General features: G+C 42.5%; 1 protein-coding gene across 1 annotated transcript in view; it reads left to right on the forward strand.

Annotated features, from left to right (window-relative positions):
• LOC145401885 (kinesin-like protein KIF7) overlaps nt 1–24,396 on the forward strand; it is a 291,971-nt gene that overhangs the window by 143,091 nt on the left and 124,484 nt on the right. The window contains exon 10 of the mRNA XM_080273993.1: nt 15,643–16,013. Coding sequence (XP_080130119.1) covers nt 15,643–16,013 — 371 coding nt within the window. The remainder of the gene's footprint in view (nt 1–15,642; nt 16,014–24,396) is intronic.

The raw sequence follows: 24,396 nt of genomic DNA on the forward strand, positions 1-24,396 counted from the left end.
GTGAGCAATAAACCCCAATCACCCCTTGGATATAAACCTTCAACGGCTCAATCCAACCGGAGCACAATAATTACCCACTAAACCACCAGGCGCCAAAATTTGGTTATATGGTTACCACCCAGCATAGTAAATGGTTTCCTGGTGTACAGGAAACCATGTGGCCTGTCACTCAGTGTAGAGTCACCCACAGGCAGAAGGAAGAGGAAAGAATGAAGGGATGAAAAACAGAAGAGGGAGTGTAAAGTCACCCTCAGGCAGAAAGACAAGGAAAGAATGAAGGAAAGAAAGACAGAAGAAGATGGAAGGAAAGAAGGATGGAGGATAAATGCAATATTTATGACATATTTACTCATTACATAGACACATCTTACTTACCTACTGTACACATGCATTTCATCAGTTGTAACTAGTCTCCATTTTAGGCCATGTACTTTACCTTTACTAGGATTCACAGCCCAGTACACATCAGCCCTCTCATTCACCCATGAACACAATTCTGACATCTCTTTGTCATCAAGAAAATGACTAAAAGCAGCCCCAGGGGAAGCAAAAATAGGGGGCATCATATCCTGGGCAGCACCGTCACTGAAGGCAGGAATGGCGTCTGGCCGTTGGTCTGCAAAAATGTCGACCAGAAACCTCCACCCACATTCCTCAGTTGGGTTATCTTCCCTCCATAATTCATTATCACTTATGATAACTCACTGTCAGTACTATCATCCTCACTGGACCTGCCTGGCACATACGATGCATCAGAATATTCATCACTACTGTCTGACATGGCTGTGTATTCATGAAAGCAGTCTCAGAAAAAAATCACAGTAAATTCCCAATATGGTAATGCACAGATACGAATATCGACGTAATCCTACCCCCTTGAGTGCCAAACACAAACTGAGAGCCAAGTACAAAGCAGGAGCCAATAAAATTCTGTGGTGAGCAGTGACGTTTCAGTTGACATCCTTTGTCTCAGCTGTCATTGGCTGGTGGGTGGAGCGTCATGGACGGCGTTTCTCAGCACTTTGTGAACGTAAACACATACATCACGGGTGTGAAGGGGTTAAGAGATATCTTTTTGCATTAACTGTCACCTCATCTCTGTGTGACTGTTATCTTTTGGATGATGCTTCATCTTAGAGTTCATCATGAGTGCCAGACTTGTATCAATTCATCACATTCTGAGCTGCCGCTATTCAGGTACGGTATTCCATTTTATGCTTCAACCTTCTTCATCACCTTCATTGCCTCATTCTTCTACTAATGTGCAATTAGGTAGTACCAGCACAATTTAATCCATAATACAGTAGATACCACATATTTTCACAGGATGAATGGGAAATGGAAGGACTGCATTGACTGTGTTAGGAACATGAATAAGATGAAACAGGAAGAATTGTATGCTGTTAATGAGGTGGGGGGAGAGAATAGAGGAATAACTGAGGAGTATGAACTGATAGGAGATATTGGGTGTAATGAAGATCTACAGCTTGCCAGCCTATGATCCCATGGAGGACATTTTGTTGCATTGCTGTGAAGAAACTCATGGGGCACAGCATATTAATGAATTATTGAAGATTAACCAAAGCTCACAGTGTACTAATTAATCCCTACAGTCAGATGATGTATTGTATGTTTTATTCTTGTTATCTCCAGCTGAGTTTTTGTAGCTTTAGGGGAAGCCTCTTGTAGTGAAAGGGTTAATGGTAGTTGTATCAGACCTCTCCATGAAAAAAAAGTCACAAGGCAAATAAAATCATCTGGAGCTAGCAAGAATAAAAAGAAAAATACATAACTGGATTGAAAGGGATAAAGTACATTGGGACCTCTGTGTCTGTGAGGGTATGATGAGTAAGAGACATCGTGGATCCAAAAATCTGTACAGGTAGGAGTATTAGATGGGAAAGAGTTGTGGTGATGGTGTTGATAAGATGAAGGTAATACAATACAGTAAAAGTCCAATTCTTCGGCATCCAATTCCCCGGCAAATCTGACATTTTGGCAGTTTTGAGAAATAGTCCCTTTTACGAAAATCTCTGATCGTTCGGCAGATTTTCCGATTTTTTTCGTCCCCTCTACTGCTGGGGACTTCTTCCAGCAGTAGCAGACTCCAATCAACCCCTTCTATTGTACATATGTAAATAAGAAACCTACTATAAGTTTAGGTAAGTGCATGTGCACTTGTAGGCCTACTGTATCATTACATTTATATACAGTATGTTCAATAATTTCTTTATTTTTCATATTCATGTATAGTACTGTATTCATTACAGTATTGTTCAGTATCAAACAGTATACAGTACTCTCTCCAAACATATTTGTAATGGTATGAGTAGTGATGATAGTGTTCACCGAAACATATAAGGTACTGAATGGGTAGGGTTTTTGATAATTCGGCAATTTTGATTTTTCGGCACTTGCCTGGTCCCATAGATGCCGAAAAATCGAACTTCTACTGTAGTAGGGTAACATGAGCAGGCATACAGTTGTTTCTTTCCCCCTTTGCTTCCCAGTGTCCCATTTCCACCTCTGATTCAAGTTTTAAACAATTTACTAATCCATCCATCCATCATCCAGTCCAGTGTTTCCCCATGAGGAGCATAGGAGCTCGGGGCTAGGCAAGTTGGTCCTGACATTTAAGATGAGAGTGAAATTTACTAATACAGTATATATATTTTTAGTGCAAATAACTACAGCAGGGATTCATCATTTTTGGCAATATTGGTCTGGGATCACCTCCCCCCCCCTCCCCCCACTCCCAAGAATGTGGCAAATAGTGGGTATTATCCAAGTGAAAATGCTTAGGTATGGTTGTAGCTTTTCACACCAAGTGAACCTCTATCCCCTAATTAACTTAATCCTCTATTTGACATAGTCCTCCCACATAAATATGCACACATTTAGACACACCATGTGCTTCTTTCAGACAATCTTTAATAGCACTTTTTGCCCTTAAATGTTATCCTTTGCATGTATGTATCTTATCATTTATAAAGGTTTCAGCATGCTTGCATGCATCGGCCTCGGTCACCTAATGACAGTTCCCAACGCTGATCGATCTCTGGCAGCCTCCCTATTCAGTCTTTTATCCCTGAGGTCACACTCTATGACCTCATCAGAGGTCTTTTCGGGTCTGCCTCTAGTAACCCTACCCTCGACATTAACGTTTCTCACCTTCCACACACAATTGTCATCTTTATTCCTCTCAACATGCCTAAACCATCTCAGTCTGTCCCTCCTCATCACAACACCAGTACATTTAAGTTTCTTCCTCTCAGTTCATCAGTTATAGTCCTACTCTCCCCAGCCTCGCATTCAAAGATGCTCTGCACATCCATCGAATCATTATCATTTTTGTATGTTTGAGCATACAAATATCCTCATCCTTTACTGCCCAGATCTCACTGCCATGCAGCATTGCACTCCTAATACATGTTTTGTATCTGCAGTTCTTATGCAGTGCATCCAGTGCAACCAACAAATATTCCTCAACAGTCCTGTTTCTACAACTACTACTCTTGACTTTTGGTACTTATGCCATTCCCATCTCAAACGTATAGTAATGAAGGTACTAATCACCTTCATGCAGTCATTTAGCAGCCCTTATATTGAGATTTCTACTTTGTATCAAGGCTTTCATAGCATCAGCCACCTTACTTCCTTGAGTCATTCAACTTTCCACTTCTTTTATATGGTTACCTCTCTATTTTTACGGTATCACTGTTAAGGATGTAAACTCTTTGACTACTTCCAGTCTTTCTCCATATACTGAAGCAGCACACTGTAAGCTACCTTTCTCTCAACATCCATCATTTTACTTTTAGTTACATTTACTTTCAGAGCTACATTTGCTTTTAGGCATCCACCAACAGATGTCTAAGGACCAAGAAACGTTGGACTGTTGTACCCATTTTGGGGAGCAATATTGCTCTTCACATGCGTCACCCACTTGCAAGGGTCGTATAATCCTTGCAAATATTTGGGGTCAGTTGTATAGTAGACACTCAGTTTGCATGGATGATGTATCCAGGAATTTTATCATATACATTAAAGTCCACTAATCATGCCATTGAAACCCATGTTATATGGCTAATTGGTATAGTGAAATCCCCAAATTTTCCCAAAGTCTCCCCTTTGTCTCCCTTGTAAAATTTACCCCCTCTAGATCATACCAGAGATTAATCGTAGTACACATACAACCTTTTGGAACATCACTGGGCATAAAGAATGGTTAATTAGAGTACAAAGTGGTAAATGAATGGTGATCGCTTATCATGAGAGAGAGAGGTGAGAGTGTGAGGGAATGGGAGTATGGATGGGATATATGTTCAGGAGTAGGTGAGAATGAGAGAGCAAGAGAAGTGTATTGCTGTGAGTAACGATTGGAAGGAGAATATAAAAGAGTATGGATTGGTTGGCTCAAGGATTGTGTGGGTAAGATTGAAAGTTGGACAACAAATGTGGGCAATTGTGTGTGTGTATGTGCCAATGCAAGATTGTGCAAGCAGAGTGAGAGAAGAGTTCTGGACAAATGTAGATGCGTATTTGGAAAAGTTTGAAAGGCATGAGAGAGTGTTTTTGATTGGAGATATGAATGGAAAAGTAGGGAATGTGAAGGTGGATGGAGTAGTTGGTGAGTGGGGTGTGCCTGCAGAGATGGATGAGAATGGCAATGCTTTAGTGGACATTTGTGCCGGGAGGGGGTTGGTGATAGTCAATACCCTCTTCAGGCACGAAATGATCCATAGGTATACGTGGCGAGCGATGAGAAAGGTGGGTGGTGAACTGAATGAACGGAAAGCAATGATTGATTATGTGTTTGTGGATGAAAGGATGAGAAGGTGTGTAATGGATGCAAGAATATATAGAGGTTGGGGGAGTGGACTTTCTGACCACAAGGTCCAAAGGAAATGGAGATATAGAAGAAGAGAAGGACAGAAGGAAGTAGGCCATGCAAGGAGAGTGGAAGGGTTGCAAGACGATGAAAAAATGGAAAATTATAAGAGGGAAGTGGAGGAACGATTGGGTAAATATGGATTGGAGCAGATGGGGGATGTGGAAGGCGTGCGCAAGATATTCACAGAAGAAATCTGTTCTGCATGTGAGGTGGTGTGTGGGTTGAAGAGAAGACGAAAAGGGTAGCAGGGAACAGCATGATGGAATGAAGAGGTGGGAGAGGCTGTGGCACAAAAGAAGAAAGCATATACGAGTAGTGAGTGGATGAAAAACAGGGGCGTCAGATTACTAAGAGAGGAAGAAGAGAGTGGATTAGGAATTTGAGTGTAAAGTGGAGGGAATGTAAGAAAATGTTCTGGAAAGAGGTAAAGAGAGTTAGACAGGGTGCCAAAGAAGTTAGTTGGGGAGTGAAAGACATAAAATGGTAGATTACTAGTAGAGAAAGGAAGGGAGAAAAAGTGAGTAGATGGAGAGAACACATTAAAGAATTGTTGAACATAGAGAGTGAAAGTAATGCAAGCATGAGTGGCTGGGGAATGGCTGGGAGATGGAGGGATGTGAGAAGAGAATAAGAAATCAGCGGGATGGAAGTTGTGGAAGCAATGAAAAAAGTTAAAATATGGAAAGCCCCAGGAGTTGATGGAGTGTGTGGTGCAATGCTGAGGCATGGGGAAGGGATAGTATTAGAATGGATGTGGAAGATATGCAGATTGGCCTGGGAGGAAGGTAGAGTCCTGGAGGATTGGAAGTCAGGTATAATTATTCCCCTGTACAAAGGAAAAGGGGAAAAAAAATTATGTGGTAATCACAGGGGCATTTGTCTTCTTAGTGCAATAGGTAAGGTATATGGTAGGATACTTATTGACAGAGTAAGGGAAATTACAGAGGAATTTGTTGGAGAAGAACTGGGAGGTTTTAGGAAGGGAAGAGGTTGTGTAGATCAGATATTCATTCTTAGATCTTTAGTGGAAAAGTTTTTAGAGAAGGGAAAGAAGTTGTATGCGGCCTTCATGGATTTGGAGAAAGCATATGACAGGATGGATAGACAAGGATTGTGGAAAGTATTAAGAATATGTGGAGTAGATGTGAAGTTTCTGAATGCCATGAAGAGTATGTATGAGGGTACTAAGGCTGCAGTGCGTGTGTATAGTGAACTAAGTGAATTCTTCTATTTGAAGGTTGGATTAAAACAGGGATGTGTCATGTCTCCATGGTTGTTCAGTCTGTATATGGATGGGGATATAAAAATGATACAGGGTAGGGCAGTGGATGTTGGAGTGGCCCTAGTGAGAGAGGGCAGTGTTTGGAAACTCCCTGTACTGTTGTTTGCAGATGATACTGTATTAAGTGAAGACGAAGGGGAACTGCAAGGCTTGGTGAATGAGTATGGGAGTGTGCTTAGGAAACAGAATCTGAAGGTGAATGTGGGGAAGAGTGAAGTTATGGTCTTCGAGAGAAGTGAAGTCACTGAATGTACAGTGTGGCAGGATGTGGAGGAAGTGGAGAATGTGAGTGTGTTTAAGTACTTGGTTAGTGTGGTGAGTAAGGATGGAAGTTTAGAGGGTGAAGTGCTTGAATGAGTACAGCAAGGAAGAAAGGTTGCTGGTTCCTTGAAGGCAGTGATAAGAAACAGGGAAGTGAGCATGGAAGTGAAAAAGTTACTATTGTACATGACGGTATTGTTATACCAACTCTAATGTATGGAAGTAAAGCATGGACCTTGTTGGAGGGACAGAAGTCAAGAGTGAGAGCAGTGGAAATGAGATATTTATAAGGAGCATTTGGAGTCACATGGAGAGACAGACTGACAAATGAGGAAGTGAAGCAGCATTGTGGTGTGGATGTGGATGTGATAAGAAGCGTTAGGAGAAACACATTGAGGTGGTTTGGCCATGTGGAGAGGATGGAGAGTAAGAGACAAATGAGGAGTGTGTATGTGAGTGAGGTGGAGGGGGGAGAGGGAGGGGGAGGCCAAGGATGAGATGGAGGGTTGGAGTGGAGGCCTATATGAGGGAGGGGGGTGTGAGCTGGGAGCAGGGCAGTGAAATTGTGGGGGACAGGGCGATGTGGAGGTGATATGTTTGTGGCAACCTCTTACGGGAGTAAGGCGTCTGGCAATAGATAGATAGATAGAATTATGATCAGGGACATAGAAATGTTTGGGTGTAGGGGACGAGGGTATCTGAGGTTCAGGGGCTAGAGGAGGGGGAATGAGCAGTCACTGGCAGGTTGTGGGGAGTCAAGCACTGTCGAGATGCTAGGCTGGGAAGGCTGGGCTGATGGGGCAGGCACTGGGGCTGGGGCTTGGGTAGGTATGATGAAGGTTGGGACAACTCATTATCATCACAAACTGCTCTCTCTACTCCCTTTAGATGTAATCAGTTTAATTCTGAAGGGACTGCAGCTTATCTGCAATGTGCACCACCATCATTAGGGCATTCTTGAGCTAGTTGGTGATTTCCAGCACTTGGCTCTGCTGCTGATGAGTGGGCCTCTCAGTGTGTTGTGGCTTGGCTGCTGCTGTTGCCTGCTGGCCTCAGATGCTAGGTGCTCTCCTTCCCAACCTCTTTGGTAAGGATATCGGAAAATTCATCAGCCTTTCAGCTAATGCTGTTACTATCCTTTGCCATATTTACTTCTCTGTGAGCACAGATGAACTTATAAAGCACTTTCGCTGTTTTCATTAATGCATCATTTCCCACATAGGAGCACTTTCCTGTGTCTTTGTCACCTCTTAGTTGGACTGTGTTCTTTATCTTCTTGCAGCACTTTTGCACTGTGCACACTGTTGACTTGTTTATGTTAAAGTGCTTTGCATTGTCAACCACTTATGTTAAAGTGCTTTGCATTGTCAACCACTTGCTCCTTTGCATCAAGCTGATGTAGAGTTTTTCTTCCTCATGAGAAACAAAGGCTCATGACAAGGCCTCTCATTAGCACCACTGGCTGGTGCAACAAAAGGCCATAAAGCCATAATACATCAAAGAGTACTGCTATTGTTACAGAGCACTAAGATTGTGCATGATTTTATTGCAAATGAGGAATCCAGGGTTCAAGTTCGGCTGTGCATGATTTTATTGCAAATGAGGAATCCAGGGTTCAAGTTCGGCTGGTACAGCCAGAGGGGAGAGGGAGGAGGATGCGGAGTGTGCATGCATAGGGAACATGTTTGGCAGTCATGTTGGCATTTGTCACACCAAAGGGCCTTTGAAAGTAGTCATGGATGGAGCCCAACTTCTGGGATTTTCCCATACAAACCTTTCATTTCTTCTTCTTCTTTTTTTTTTTCTGCATTTGCTGGGCCAGGTGAGAATTTATCTTTTAGTGCAAACAGTGTTTAACACAAATTTTTCCTGCAGAAATTGAGGGTCCCATCCATCATCCAATCCTATGTTGTCCCATGAGGAGCATAGGAGCCCAGGGCTAGGCAAGTTAGTCCTGACATTTAAGATGAGAGTGACAAGCCTCACTCATCCCTGAGTGGCATTATGTGAGTAATAAACCCCACCCACCCCTTGGATATAAACCTTCACCGTCTCGATCCAATTGGAGCACCGTAATTACCCACTAAACCACCAGGCGCCATAATTTGGTTATATGGTTATCAGCCAGCATAGTAAATGGTTTCCTAGTGTACAGGAAACCATTTGGCTTGTCACCCAGTGTAGGGTTATCCATAGGCAGAAGGAAGAGGTAGGAATGAAAGAAAGAAAGATAGAAGAGGTAGAGTTATCCATAGGCAGAAAGAAGAGGAAGGAATGAAGGAAAGAAAGACAGAAGAGGGAGTGTAAAGTCACCCGTAGGCAGGACAAGGAAAGAATGAAGTAAAGAAAGACAGAAGAGGAAGGAAGGAAAGAAGGAAGGAGAAGAGGAAAAGGCAGACACCCTAGAGGAGCACTACATCGAGTGAGTGGATGGTGAATGCCCCCACCTACAGGTATAACCCAGTTTAATGACACTCCCCAACACTCTATACACAAGACACCGTACAACAAATACAAGAACTCAACCCTCAGATAAACAATAAGATATCAGAACAGCAAACACTAAACTGGAATAATTGTATCCAAATACTTGACCATAAAACAAACACCAGTAAACTCTACAAAACACTAAACAGCATCACACTCTCCAACAGCAACACTACACACTCACATGCCACCATCACAACAACAGACACCTTACCTTCAGACAGACAACAAGCAAACACTCTCATCAATCACTTTTCACAAGTCAGCTATTTAAACCCCCATCCCGAAGACCGACGTATCATCCGACGTAAGAGACAGTTCCCAACAGACCCAGACTATGCACCTTTCACTTACAACCAGATGAAGCACATCATTAGCAACCTCAAGCACTCATCTGATTGTGGACCAGACAACATACGCAACTTTCACCTTAAACACCTTGGACCACAAGGCATACAAGCACTCACCAACATATCAAACTACAGCTACCCACACAACTTAATACCCAACATCTGGAAGCATGGCATTATCATCACTATCCCCAAACCAAACAAAGATCCCACGTTACCTTCCTCACACCGCCCCATCACACTCCTCTGCACCCCCTCTAAAGTCACTGAACGACTGGTACTACAACTGGTCACACCTCACATTCCCCTAGCCCAGTCACAACATGGCTTTAGGCCACTACACTCCACAAATACCCTCCTTACAGACCTTACACAGAGAATTTTCGATGGCATGAATTCAGCTAGGCCACCAAACAGAACACTCCTAGTCACACTAGACATCAGTGAAAGCTTTTGATGCCATCCCCCACCACAGCCTCACAAACAAAATACTCAACACAAACATGCACAGTAACACAAAAAGATGGCTTGCAAACTACTTAGCAGGCAGATGTGCACACATAACATTTGCCGGTCAGTCTTCTAACATCAGAAACTTCACAAATGGCGTCCCTCAAGGATCTGTTTTGTCCCCTACACTCTTTAACCTATACATGCATGACATACCCACACCCCACACACCACAGATACACATAGCTTCCTATGAAGATGATATAACACTTACATGTACGTACCAATACGGAAATCAGCTGCACACATCCTCCAACCGTACCTCAGCACACTACATGAATGGTTCACCACAAACAGGCTCAAAATAGCCCCAGCCAAATCTACAGTGACCCTTCTCACAAACTGGATAGCAGAACACAGGCACATCCCACACCTGACCATAAACAACCCCCCCCCCCCAAAAAAAAAAAAAAAAAAAAAAAATCCTTGGTGTAACATACAATACATCAGTGTCATTTAAACAACACATCACCACAAACATTAAAAATAAAATAACACCAAGACTCAATGCCTTGAGGTCACTTGCCCATACAACATTTGGACACAACAAAGAAACCACCATCACAGTATACAAACAATACATACGTTCAGTGATGAATTATGCAAGCCCTGCTGGGGCTCCTAACCTCACCAAAACACACTACAATACTCAATAGACCATACAGCACAAGGCCCTAAAAATAATCACGGGCTGCACAGCTACTACGCCCACAGACCACCCACATCAAGAAACCAAAGTCCTCAAAGTCAAGGATCACCTAGACATGAGAGGCACCCAGATTCTTGCTGCAGCCTCCACAAACCCACAACATCCACTACATTACATGGCAACACATCCACCCCACACCAAGGAACATCAAAACAACACCCAGCACACGATATCATACACAAATTCTGTCATCTCTCCCCTCTCGCCCACCTCAAACCAGCTTCCAGAAGCATATCCACACTCAAATCACTCGCCGCTCCATTCAGTCACTTAAAGACAACACATACTGTAGCTGCATGCATGGCCTCCTGACATCCACCCTTCTGGATCTTATCTCCCTTGTGAGGACAGGGTCCACCTGGCCAGGCTGAGATGTGAGCACCACCCAACCCTCTTAAGCTACCAGAAGAGGCTGGATGACTCTGTCACTGGTGCCTGTCTAGAATGTAACACAGCACCCCATACTATTAAGCACATTATGAAAGACTGCATTGTACACAATCACCTACGCCAACAACACAACATACACTCTTTGAGAGCTCTGTGGGAGAGCCTGGTCTTGGCCATGGCCTTCCTAAGGGACTCGGGGCTGTTCGGCCAAACTGCCGAGGGAACAACAACTACTACTACTACTACTACTACTACTACCCAGTTTAACGATGCATTTGTTTAAGTAAAAACCCATCGTTAGGTGGGGTATTGTGTCTCGGGGTAGATTTATCATGTAAAGTACAGTAATCCCTCATTTATCCGCACATAATAGAGCCAAAGGCATGTCTAGGTAGTGGCAACATCCGGATATTGAACCCTATTCCCCCACCATACCCAGACCCTGCCTATACCCACCTCCATCCTATACCTAACCTATTTGTACAGTATCCATGCTTAATTTGGCAGTGTGCTCCAGTCATGCAGGCATATTTAGACATCAAAACACACGCAGGAATATCCACAGTAATGCTAAACCAAGAATACCATGCAGAAAAACCACTGAAAACCAAAGAACACCTTACCTATACACTACTGTATGTACAGTACCCCTCCTTATTTTGGCAGTGTTTTCTGGTCATTCTGCCATATTTTTATATCAGAACATACATAGTATTATCCAAAATCATTTTCAGCACCAAGAAAACCATGCAAAAAAACCACTGAAGGCCAAAAAACATCTTACCTATACATTTCTGTATGTACAGTAACCCTCCTAATTTTGGCATTGTTTTCAGGTCAATCTGCCATATTTAGACATCAAAACACACATATGAATATCCAGAGAAATGCTAAACACCAAGAAAACCATGAAAAAAAAAAAAAAAAAACACTGAAAACCAAAAAACACCCAACCTATACATTACTGTATATACAGTACAGTATCCCTCCTAATTTTGCCAGTTTTTTGGTCGTTCTGCCATACTGAGGCATCAAAACTTACATAGGATTATCCATATTAATGCTAAACATCAAGAAAACAGTGCATAAACAACAAAAATGCACCAAAAAAAAACTCACGATGGTTTGAAAATCTGTTGTCTGTGATGAGTGATTGCTCCTGGGGCTAAAAAAAAAAAAATTCCACGGCCAAACATGCCACTGGAAATATGTTATATTGGTATAAATGGTATACCATCATCTACTAGTACTTATACTATAAGAGAAGCTAACAAAAACACATAAAACTGACAAGTAAAGGTAAAAAAATTTAGGAAGAATAAAGTGTTCAGGAGTAAAACTTACCTTCATAAACTTCCCACCATCCTAGTGCAAAATTTTGCCAGCATCTTCCAAGAGTTAAGCAAATGTCTAGATGCAGAATTTCATAAGCTTTCTCATGGTTACTACGGAGCTTCAATACTACCAATAGTAGTCAAGTGGGTTTCATGAAAAAAAAACCAGGTGGGCAAAACCAGGTCACCCACATTGGTGCCAACCCTGCCCACCTAATGCACCAAGCCTACCATTACCCTGTCATCCTTTCCCATGGATGTTGTATAGTGAGGACATATCTGTACGTTGTGCATTTTTGACCCATGTGACAGTTACCCCTAGTGATGTGAATTAGTTGGTGGCCCCCGTGCCTCACTCGTTGCTGTAGTGCTGTGACTTCCATTGTGGCCCCTTGGTGTTCCATGCCCTAGTGCTGTGACTGCTGTTCTGCATGATGTCTGAGTTTGTGGTTTTTGTGGTCATGCCAACACTAGGTGAGTATGATCATCTATCTGTCTATCTATTGCCAGACGCCTCAATCCCGTTTGGGATGGCCACAAACAAATTGCCTCCAAGTCACCCTGTCCCCCACCATTTCACTGCCCTGCTCCCAACTCACACCCCCCTCTCTCATATACCTCTCCACCCCATCCCTCCATCTCATCCTCGGCCTCCCCCTTCCTCTTCCCCCCTCCACCTCACTCACATACACTCTCTTCATCAGTCTTTCACCCTCCATCCTCTCCACATGGCCAAACCACCTCAGTGTGTTCCTCATAACGCTTCCTATCACATCCACATCAACACCACAACGCTCCTTTATATCCTCATTCGTCAGCCTTTCTCTCCATGTGACTCCACAGGCTCCTTTTAAATAACTCATTTCCACTGCTCTCACTCTTGACTTGTGTCCTTCCAACAACGTCCAAGCTTCACTTCCGTACGTTAGAGTTGGTATCACAATACTGTCATGTAGTAACTTTTTCACTTCCATGCTCACTTCCCTGTTTCTTATCACTGCTTTCAAAGAACCAGCAACCTTTCTTCCCTGCTGTACCCTTTCAAGCACTTCACCCTCCAAACCTCCATCCTTACTCATCACACTACCCAAGTACTTAAACGTACTCACATTTTCCAATTCCTCACCATCCAACCTCGCTATACATTCACTGACTTCACCTCTCTCAAAGACCATCACTTTACTCTTCCCTACATTCACCTTTAGATTCCGTTTCTTACACACTCTCTCAAACTCATCCACCAAGCCTTGCAGCTCCCCTTCGTCTTCGCTCAACAACACAGTATCATCTGCAAACAACAGTACAGGGAGTTTCCAAACACTATCCTCTCTCACCAGGGCCACTCCAACATCCACTACCCTACCTTGTACCTCTTTTATTACCCCATCCATGTACAGATTGAACAACCATGGAGACATGACACATCCCTGTTTCAACCAACTTTCAAAGAGAAAAATTCACTTAGTTCACCATCCACACGCACTGCAGCCTTCACACCATCGTACATACTCTTCACAGCATTCAACAACTTCCCATCTACTCCATATATTCTTAACACTTTCCACAATCCTTGTCTATCCACCCTGTCACATGCTTTCTCCAAATCCATGAAAGCTGCATACAACTTCTTTCCCTTCTCTAGAAACTTTTCCACTAAAGATCTAAGAATGAATATCTGATCTACACAACCTCTTCCCTTCCTAAAGCCTCCCTGTTCTTCTCTAACTAATTTCTCTGTTCTTTCTCTAACTGTCAATAAGTATCCTACCATACACTTTTCCTATTATACTAAGAAGACAAATGCCCCTATGATTACCACACACTTCTTTTTCCCCTTTTCCTTTGTACAAGGGTATAATTATACCTGACTTCCAATCCTCCGGGACTCTACCTTCCTCCCAGGCCAGTCTGCACATTTTCCACATCCATTTTACTACTATCTCTCCCCCATGCTTCAGCATTTCACCACACACTCCATCATGATTATATTATGTACTGTATTACAGTACTGTATCTACTGTATCAGTACTGTATTGTATTTTATGCTTGATTTTAATATTTTACTCATGGGTAATGTTGTTTGAAAGTTTTTAGGATAGAGGGTCGGATAATACAGTGTAGGGTAGTGACTCATTATCCAGCTCAGTGCCGAATGGGTAACCGATTGGGGGAACCAACACAATATCAGGCATTTTGCAATATCCGGCAGAGGGGTTGGCTGAATTTTGCTGGATAATTGAGAGATTACTGTACCTATATACCCTCACATTTTCCATTTCCTCAACATCCAGCCTCACTGTGCATTCAGTGACATAATTTCTCATGAAGACCACAACTTTCCTTTTCCCTACATTCACCTTATGATTCCGTTTCTTATACACTCTCCCAAACTCTTTCGCCAGTCCCTACAGTTCCCCTTTGTCTTCATTTAATAATACAGTATCATCCACAAACAACAGAATGGGAAGTTTCCAAATGCTGCCTTGTCTAACCACAATGGTATATAAACAAAATTTTCAACAGCACAAGGACTATAGCGTTGTGAGTACAGTATACAGTAGCTGTATATTTTACTGTGAAGTATGGCACTTTTATCATTTTCCTTTTTTTGACAGTACGATATAGGGTTATTGTAGGGTTTATGCTCCTTTTAGAGGGGGTGGGGGGATAGTAAGCATTATCTGAAAAATTGCAATATCCATCTTGGCTTTGGCAGATGGATAATCAAGGGATTGCTGCATGGTGATCCCTTGGTTATCATGCATAATTAGTACCAAGCCTAGTGTGTGATTATGAAATTGTGCATTAATGAGAGCACAGAACCTACAGTATGAGATTTATCCTAACTAATACTGGGCACCTCACTAGTAAGCCCAAAATTTTTTCTTGTACAACAATTTGTACCCACTAAATGCAGTACAGAACGTACATTCTGTTATGGTAAGTATCAGAAACATATATAGGTATGGTTAGGTTAATAGAAAGTGATGAAAAGGGCACAGTAAGGAAGAAAAGTGTACCACATAGAGACCTGAGATGGGCATAAGGTAAGGAGTTGGAGAGGTAGTGATCTCCACCATCTGGGATATACTGGGATATACTCCTTGAGCAGGGCCTCATCATTGAATCCCTCAAAGCCATCAGAAACCACAGATACTGCACCGTGATTGTCAGAAGAAACCAGCTCAGTTGTGCAATAACGGTGTTTTTTTTTTTGCCAAAGAATGTGTGATAATGGCAGGAGTGCAGATTTTCATCTTGCAGTGATAATAAAAACCACTATAATCAAGTACACGATACCTAAGGGATCACTGTACTGCACTTGTTTCTATTTCATACCTTACCCCAGCTTTAGGTGAGGAAAAGGGTCAGGATGATAATGATAAGAATTATACTTTATTAATCATCCACTGTAACCTTTTCAGCTATGACACATATTCTCTGGTACAAGCAAGTGCCATGAAGAGGAGAGCCAAAGAAGCCAACAAAGAGAGCAGCGTGTCCAGTCAGTCAAAGAATGAAACCACAAAGTCCCCAGTCAACCCAAATAAATTCCCAGATGCCACCAAGTGCTACAGGGGCCTCCAGGGTGCACCATGGATAACCAAAGATAGTTTAAGTGTGTCCCGGAAAACCTGCAGTCTCCCCCACACATCGTATCCACATCCATCTGCTGGGGAACCCTCTCAGGATGGTTTAAAAGATGATGATGGCAATTCTTCTTCTGTCCATTCATCAGAATCTGGGGAGGATAGTGACGCCACTTCATCCCAGAGATCCACTGTTTCTGCAAAAGGTATTAGTAAAGTTATTAAACTGATACACTTAATAGAAATAAATGCAGCAATTGATAATGCATGAGAATGTTGGACTGTTTATTAGTGATTACTAGCAGATATGCAGGCTACCAACTGGTAAAATACAGACCTGTTAACTGTTTGAATAAAGCATTACAGGTACACCACCAACTTTCCAGCATCAGATGGTCCAGTGCGTCTCTTAATCTGGATAAAATTACAAAAGGGCACTTGAAATTACCCTGCCCACTGGACTAATTTATCTCATTATCCCAATAAAATAGTAATTCGGAATCAGTCTTGATTGTTTCCGAATACTGTAATAACCCCCCAAAAGACCAGATGAACTGAATCAGCTCTGTTTACATTGATTCAGCAAGTCTTGATTGTGAGCCAGTCCACTCTTTACTCATTATTTCTTCCAAACAAGTGTGAGCCAGCATTATTATTAATGTATTTTTTCCGTGAATACAGATTTCTCACAAACAAGCCTGATCATCAATTTCTGTTTTTGTGGATACAAATATGGCATTTCTAATAACATTCTCATTCTTTTAAGTAAGTTTACCTATAACTAATAAATAAACACTTCAGTTTATCCTTCATTACTATGGGGTGGGGGGGGGGCACTCATCTTCCACTCACTTAGTGTCATGCTACTCATGTTGACTCTACATTGAGTGACAAGCAAATGATTTCCTGTAGTCCAGGAAATCTTTTAACACAGTGGGTGGGAACCTTATAACCAACCCATATGTGTTCCCCACATGTCAGCAAGAAGATTGGTGGAAGGTAAGAGCCCCTCCCCAGTACCATATTTGCTAGCCTTTAAGACACACCCCTGTTTTACAAGGACAATTTTTGGAAAAAAAGAATTTTAGTACATTTCAGGTGGTAACCATATAACCAAAGTCTGGCACCTGGTGGTTTATTGGATAGTTAAGGTGCTCCAATTGGATTGAGTGTGTGTAGATTTATATCCAAGGGGTGGTTGGGGTTTATTGCTCATGTGATGCCACTCAATGATGATTGTGGCTGGTCACATTCATCTTAAATGTCAGGACCAACTTGCCTAACCCCAGGCTCCTCTGCTTCTCATGGGGCAACATGGGGTTGGATGATGGATGGATGGATGGATGGATCATCATACATTTATTGAAAAATATTTTAGTGCTTTTTTGGGGAACATTTGCACATAGGCCTATAGCAAATTCACAGCAGCTAAACAGATATCTGCTGGTATCAGTGAACACTGGTACATAGCAAGCAACAAAACAGAAATACAGTACTTGTTGGTAAATAAATTCCCATACCATAAATGCAGACAAAGCAAATTCCAATAGATCAGCAAAAACACACACAAAGCAAGCAGCAAAATACCAGCACAATAAATCTGGGTAAATACCTACAACTATTGTTTATCTAGGCAAAGCAAATATTTTAATAAAATCTGGTACTTGTACAAAACAGGCAGCAAAATACTGTGCAAATTCATAACTTGGAAAACATTCCTGTAGTCCAGTAGCTGCAAACAAAGGAAATGTCAGTATTTCAGTAAAAATTGGTACAAGGCAATAAGCAAAAAACAATCCAGTACTGTAAATTTGAATGAAATCTTGCAACTTCAATACATGCATACACAGGAAATATCAGTATTTCAGTAAAAACTGGTACAAAGCATTTAAAAATAAATTCCAGTGTCATGCCCATGCCTTAGTAAAACAAATACACTGGATGGTGTGGTACCCTTTCCTCTTTTCCTTCCTTCCTGCTCTGTCTTTCTTTCTTTCATTCTTTCCCCTTCCTTCTGCCTATGGGTGACTCTACACTGAATGACAAGCCAAATGGCTTCCTGTACACCAGGAAACCATTTACTGTGCTGGATGGTAACCATATAACCAAATATTGGCACCTGGTGGTTTATTGGGTAATTAAGGCACTCCACTCTGATTGAGCTTATGCAGGTTTATATCCAAAGGATGGTTGGGGTTTATTGCTCGTGAAATGCCACTCATGGATGAGTGAGGCTGATCACTCTCATTTTAAATGTCAGAACCAACTTGCCTGGCCCCAGGGTCCTATGTTCCTCAGGGGATAATATAGGATTAGATGATGGGTGGATGAATGGACCAATATTTCATTGAATATTAGTACCAAGCAAGCATCGGGAAAAAAAACTGCAAATATAAACTTATGATACGGTGAAAATCATAAAGAAAAAAATATAGGCCTCATAAATGTTTTAATCACTATTATCAGAGCCCAGAAAATCATCTTCAAAGTCAGGTACCGGTAAATCATCATCCCCAAAGCCAGAAAACTGATCATCACTGCTGACATCCAAATGAATCTCCTCACTCCTGATGTTCTGTGAATCAGAAACTGAATCATCACTGTAAATAATAAATCGTCCTCAGTACCATCAAGGTTATTACTAATACCACACTTTTTTAAATGATTTAACAACTATTTCTGCTTTCACTGCATCGTATGAAGTTTTAACCCATTCACACTCTTTTGAAATAGTGGGCCTCTTCCTCTTCCTGTGAAGTCTTTGATACCTGTGTTCATTGCTATCTGTCTTGATTGGTTTATCATCATTTTTGTAGATGCTGCTTTGCCCAAACTCCTTTCATTTATTACCCACATTTTTAGTTCTTCAATTTCTGGCCATTTCACGGTTCTTCTGTGGAGATGTGTTTACTACAGCTGACGTCTCTCTGCTGCTGCTCTTGTTTTCTCCAAGTTCATTTTTTCCATTGGTGGCAGCCCAAATAACCACTCTGGTGCCCTATTACCATGTTCCTTTGCGAGCTCAATGACACTGAGCTTGAATGCAGTTTTATAGTAGTGTCTGCATTGGATTTGGAGAAAGCATATTGACAGGGTGGATTGACAAGGAATGTGGAAAGTATTAAGGATATCTGGAGGTTGTTGAATGTCATGAAGAGTATGCATGAGGGTGCTAAGGCTGCAGTGCGTGTGGATAGTAAGCTGAGTGAATTTTTCAGTTTGAATGTTGGATTGAAACAGGGATGTGTCACATGCCTATGGTTGTTCAATCTGTATATGGATGGGAGTTATAAAAGAGATACAAGGTAGGGCAGTGGATGTTGGAGCGACTCAAATAAGAGAGGCCATTGTTCGGAAACTCTCTGTACTGTTGTCTGCAGATGTTACTGTATTAAGTGAAGACGAAGGGGAACTGCAAGGCTCGGTGAATGAGTATGGGAGTGTGCTTAGGAAACGGAATCTGAAGGTGAATGTGGGGAAGAGTGAAGTTATGGTCTTCGAGAGAAGTGAAGTCACTGAATGTACAGTGTGGCAGGATGTGGAGGAAGTGGAGAATGTGAGTGTGTTTAAGTACTTGGTTAGTGTGGTGAGTAAGGATGGAAGTATAGAGAGTGAAGTGCTTGAAAGGATACAACAAGGAAGAAAGGTTGCTGGTTCTTTGAAAGCAGCGATGAGGAACAGGGAAGTGAGCATGGAAGTAAAAGAGCCACTCCACAACAGTACTGTGATACTAGCTCTAATGTACAAAGGGGAAGCATGGACCTTGTTGGAAGGACACAAGTCAAGAATGAGAGCAGTGGAAGTTATTTGAGAGGAGCATGTGGAGTTACATGGAGAGACAGACTGACATATGAGGAAGTGAAGGAGCATTGCGATGTGGATGTGGATGTGGATGTGAAAGAAAGCATTAGGAGAAATACACTGAGGTGGTCTGGCCATGTGGAGAGGATGGAGAGCGAGAGACTAACAAGGAGAGTGTATGCGAGTGAGGTGGAGGGGGTGAGAGGGAGGAGGAGGCCAAGGATGAGGTCGAGGGATGGAGTGGAGAGGTATATGAGAGAGAGGGGTGTGAGCTGGGAGCAAGGCAGTTAAGTGGCATCGGACAGGGCAACATGGAGGCGATTTGTTTGTGGCCACCCCTTAAGGGATTGAGGTGTCTGACAATAGATAGATAGATAGATAGTCTGCATTGGTTTTGAGCCATAAGTTATTGACAAAACTAAATTTAGAATACAGGTCACTGATAACAGGTGAGTTGCCGAGACAATGGCATGCGGGGGAGGTCTGGCCTCAGGTAGAGGAAGGTGTCCCGCGTATACATACTGAAAATCACGAGCGAAATTTGAAAAATGTACAAATGATGGGCCTTGCAATTGCAGCGCGTTTACAAACGTCAGCGGGAGTCACAGCGACAAAACGTTCATGCGCATATGTACGTCAACGGGACATGGCGGGTTAATAACTGTTGTTCATTATAGCACATGGGTGTCCGGTGGCCTTCAAACTGCCTGTTAAATACGATATCCGGTCTATCGAGGTCCATTAAATCTAGGGTCTACTGTATAAAGTACCCTCTCATCCAGTATGCGTTTGTCCAGTACTATTCTCGTCCAGTACAGTTGGCAAAAAAATAAGATAATTTATTACTGTAGTACGGATTTGTTGGGCTAGTATGGATCGGCCGCGCAAAGTGGGCCAAATCCGAGGAGTTCTTCTCTAGTACTGACGTGCTGTGTCCAGTACTATTACTTGCCCGGGCGTGGGAAGATGGCAAACACTGAGGAACGTTTCCCTAGTACTGCCTCGACAGTCCAGTACACCTTCCTCGTGACTCGTGTCGTGTGCCAGTCACGTTGCAGTATTGCACTTCCCCTTGATGATGAAAATGACGATGTCAGGGTATGACTATGAGGGATTTATGAGGGAGGTTGAGATAGAAAGGCCTTCTCAGGATCCCGAAGGCCCTCCTTCATGGGGTCAGTAGGACCTCCTACAGCCTTGGATTCCCCTCCCCCTTCCCCCCCAAGCCCATTACCACTCACCTTAAAGGTTGGTAAAATCTTAGTTGTGTCAAAAGATAGTTAAGTTGAATTCAGGGGGGGACTTTTTCAGGGCTTGTCTGACATCATTCATTTTTCCCATAAGGTCTGTTGTTTGCCCAGTACGGATTTAGTCCATTATGGCAGTATTGTCTGACAAAAATACCGTACTGGATGCGAAGGTACTGTGTATGGCTGGTGGCAGTACTGTCAAAGAAAAGGGAGTGTGGCTATGTGCAGTTTGCCACAAGGAAGTGAGAAGTAACTCCATCTTGTGGAGTGTTTCTAAGAGAGGTAATTGTATTAGAGGTAGGCTGAGGTATATGCAGTTGCCTGGAGGAAGCATATAGAGATTGTCGACATGAAATGACTGATCTTGTTGGAGCCTCTTGAGTGTGTGGAGGAGTTTTATTTGGAGGTCATGTTATGTGCTGTGGCTACGGTAAGGAGTGGTTGGAGGAAGTTTTGGGAGCTGCTGCCTCTCCCAACGCTGACAGGGGTCTCTCTCTCCATGCTATGATGTCAATGTATGCATCATGTTAGGAGTGCAATGCTGAATGGTAGTGAGACCTGGGTTGTAAAGGAAGAGGATATTCATAGGCTCAAACAAACAGAAATGATAATGATTAGATGGATGTGTAATGTGTCCTTGAATGAGAGGCCTGGGGAGGGGGGGGGTAGGATTGTGACTGAAGAGCTAGGAGGAAAATGGGACTTGAATGTATAAGTGTTGTGATCAGGAAGGGGGGGGGGGTAGGATTGTGACTGAAGAGCTAAGAGGAAGAATGGGACTTGAATGTATAAGTGTTGTGATCAGGAGGGGTTGACTGAGAGAGGTGTGAATGTCGAGGGCAGGGATGCGAAAGACCAACGAAGATCTGGGGTGAGGTCACAGGGTATGACCTTAAAGATAAGGGACTAAACAGGGAGGCTACTAAAGACTGAGCAGCATGGAGTGCCACGATGAGGCAACCAAGGCTGATGCATGGAAGCAGACTGGAGTCTTTGCAAATGATATGTAAATGTGCATGCTGGTGATGCCAGCTTGTCTCTTTTGTTACGTACACAGCCAGATGCCTGCTTTCTGCTCTATTCAATGCTATCTACATATCTCACTTTTAATGAATAACAATAATCTTTGTGCCTGTAGCTTTTTTAGTGGAAAATAATGCAATGTTTATGAAAATATGCACACATATGGCACCAGCTATGCATTTCACACTCATTTTTAACAAGTAACAAATTATTCTTAGTCCCTGTAGCTCTTAGTGTTGAACAAAATGTTTATGGATTTATGCACACCAGTGGTGCCAGCCTATCTTTTGTTATGTACATAGCTAATTGCCCATTTTTGGCTCTATTTATCTCCATTTACACATCTCACTTTTAATACTTAAGAATTGTCTTCATTCCTGTAGCTCCATCTGTGGAAAATAATAATATTTTAGTAAATAAGTATGCTGGTGGAGCCAGCCTGTCTTCTTTGTTATGTACACGTAGCTAGTCACCTGCTCTCAGCTGTACTCACTCCCATCTACACATCCCAGTCTCACTTCAGCGGAAAATAATATATTGTTTAATTAAACATGGATGCAAATGATGCCAGGCTGACTCCAACCAGGCTATCTCCCTTGTGTTATGTAACTTACATTGCTAGTTGCCTGCTTTTGGTTTTGCTCATATCCATGTACCTCGACAACTGCGTTGTGAGTCATCTTACACATTATCGTTGGGTTGGAAGGGCCATGTGATGCATGCCATTTATCCACTTTAGTTAGGATCATATCATATTGTTAAAAAGGCTCCAACATGCTTGCATGCACATGGCTCGATTTCAAACATCCTCCCTATTCAGTCCCTTATCTCTGAAATCACACTGTATTACCTTATCCTAGGTCTTTTTTAGGTCTGCGTCTCACTATCCCCCCCCCCCCCATGTTCACACGTCTCATCTTCTGCACCCATTTGTCATCCTTTGTCCTCTCAGCCTGCCCAAACCATCCCAATCTACCCCTCCTCATCACAACACCAATACATTCCAGTCCTACCTTCCACTTAACTCTGTAATTGCAATCATATAATCCCCCCAGGCCTCACATTCAAGGATGCACTACACATCCATCTAATCATTGTCATTTCTGTATGTTTGAGCCTTTGAATATCCTCTCCCTTTACATCCCAGGTCACACTACCATACAGCAGTACATTCCAGACACATTCCATATACAAAGTTCCCTAAGCATGGAGGGAGAGCCTTCTCAATGTTAGGAAAGACAACAGCTCCCTGAACCTCCTTCAACCACTCCTTACCCGAGCCACAGAGCTAGAAGTTAGCTCCCGCCCCACTTCAAGCACATAGGTCCTCCAGATAACAAAATTCCTCTACACACTCAAGAGACTCTCTGGAAGGTCAGTCCTTTTTGTGCCTGACAATCTCTGCATGCTTTCCACGACACATTGCACACATGAAATCAACATTATTTCGCAGCCAGCATCTGATACCACTACATCTCTTATGCACCCATTTATCCCAAACACTGTACAAGATGGAGTTCCTTCCCACACCCTTGTGGCAAAGTACACATGGTCACACTCCCTCTGCTGGGACAGTACAGTCACCAGCACTAGGTATTATCACTATAGTTTTATCTGCATTTACTCTCAAACTCTTGTGCTCCATTCTGTCTCTTCACTTCCTAAATTTTTCTCCTGCCTCCCCTTCATTCACTGAAATCAACACCAAGTCATCAGCATACAACATCTCTCATGGTAATCCATTTCTGAAGACATGAGAGAGAGATTCAGGCACCATAATAAACAATAAGGAGCTCAAAACTGACCCCCTGATGCAGGCCAGCATTCACAAAAAAATCTCCCAAATCACTATTCACTCTCACCTGGGTGCGAGCAACCACATATATAACCAAAAGAGTTTTAGTAGGCTTAGAGGTGTTTTATAAATCCAGAATCTGATATATTGTGATTCAATAAATCAAGAGCATACTGTATTTAAATTTCAAGTTTTATAACTGTGTTGAGGCTGACAAGTATTTAGGAATTATGTTTCTCCCCACCTGCCAATTGTTGTTTCAGTCACACATGACTGGCCAAAAACTATGCATCTTCCTGCATTAGTTTTTGCACCATAGCATACAATATTGTTTACTGATGCCAGTGATATAAGTTTAATTGAGAAAAATACGATGTTTTTGCAATATTTGGCTGTTCGGATGAGGCCCATTTTTCAACCGAGCCTCCTGCTGCATGAAATGGACGAACAGCTGCATTGATGCCAGGCAGCTGCTGCTCAACACACTATGCTTCATGTGTAAAGCCATTGGGGACAATTATTGAGGGGCAAAATATCCCTTTAGAAAATTTCAATCAACTTGTAATTGAAATGGGCCCATCTGTGACTGAGTCATTGCAGTCTTAGTTACAGTTTTGGCTGTGCTACACAGAGGGACATAACGAGGATTAAAGTATACAAGACAAGTATACTTCGCGGTCCTAATGGGCCAGTCAACATTTGCACAAATGAAAGCAGCTT

Source organism: Coenobita brevimanus, chromosome 57 (genome assembly GCF_032717465.1).
Source record: "Coenobita brevimanus isolate Jiangsu-jjx chromosome 57, ASM3271746v2, whole genome shotgun sequence".
Classification (NCBI taxonomy): Eukaryota; Metazoa; Arthropoda; class Malacostraca; order Decapoda; family Coenobitidae; genus Coenobita; species Coenobita brevimanus.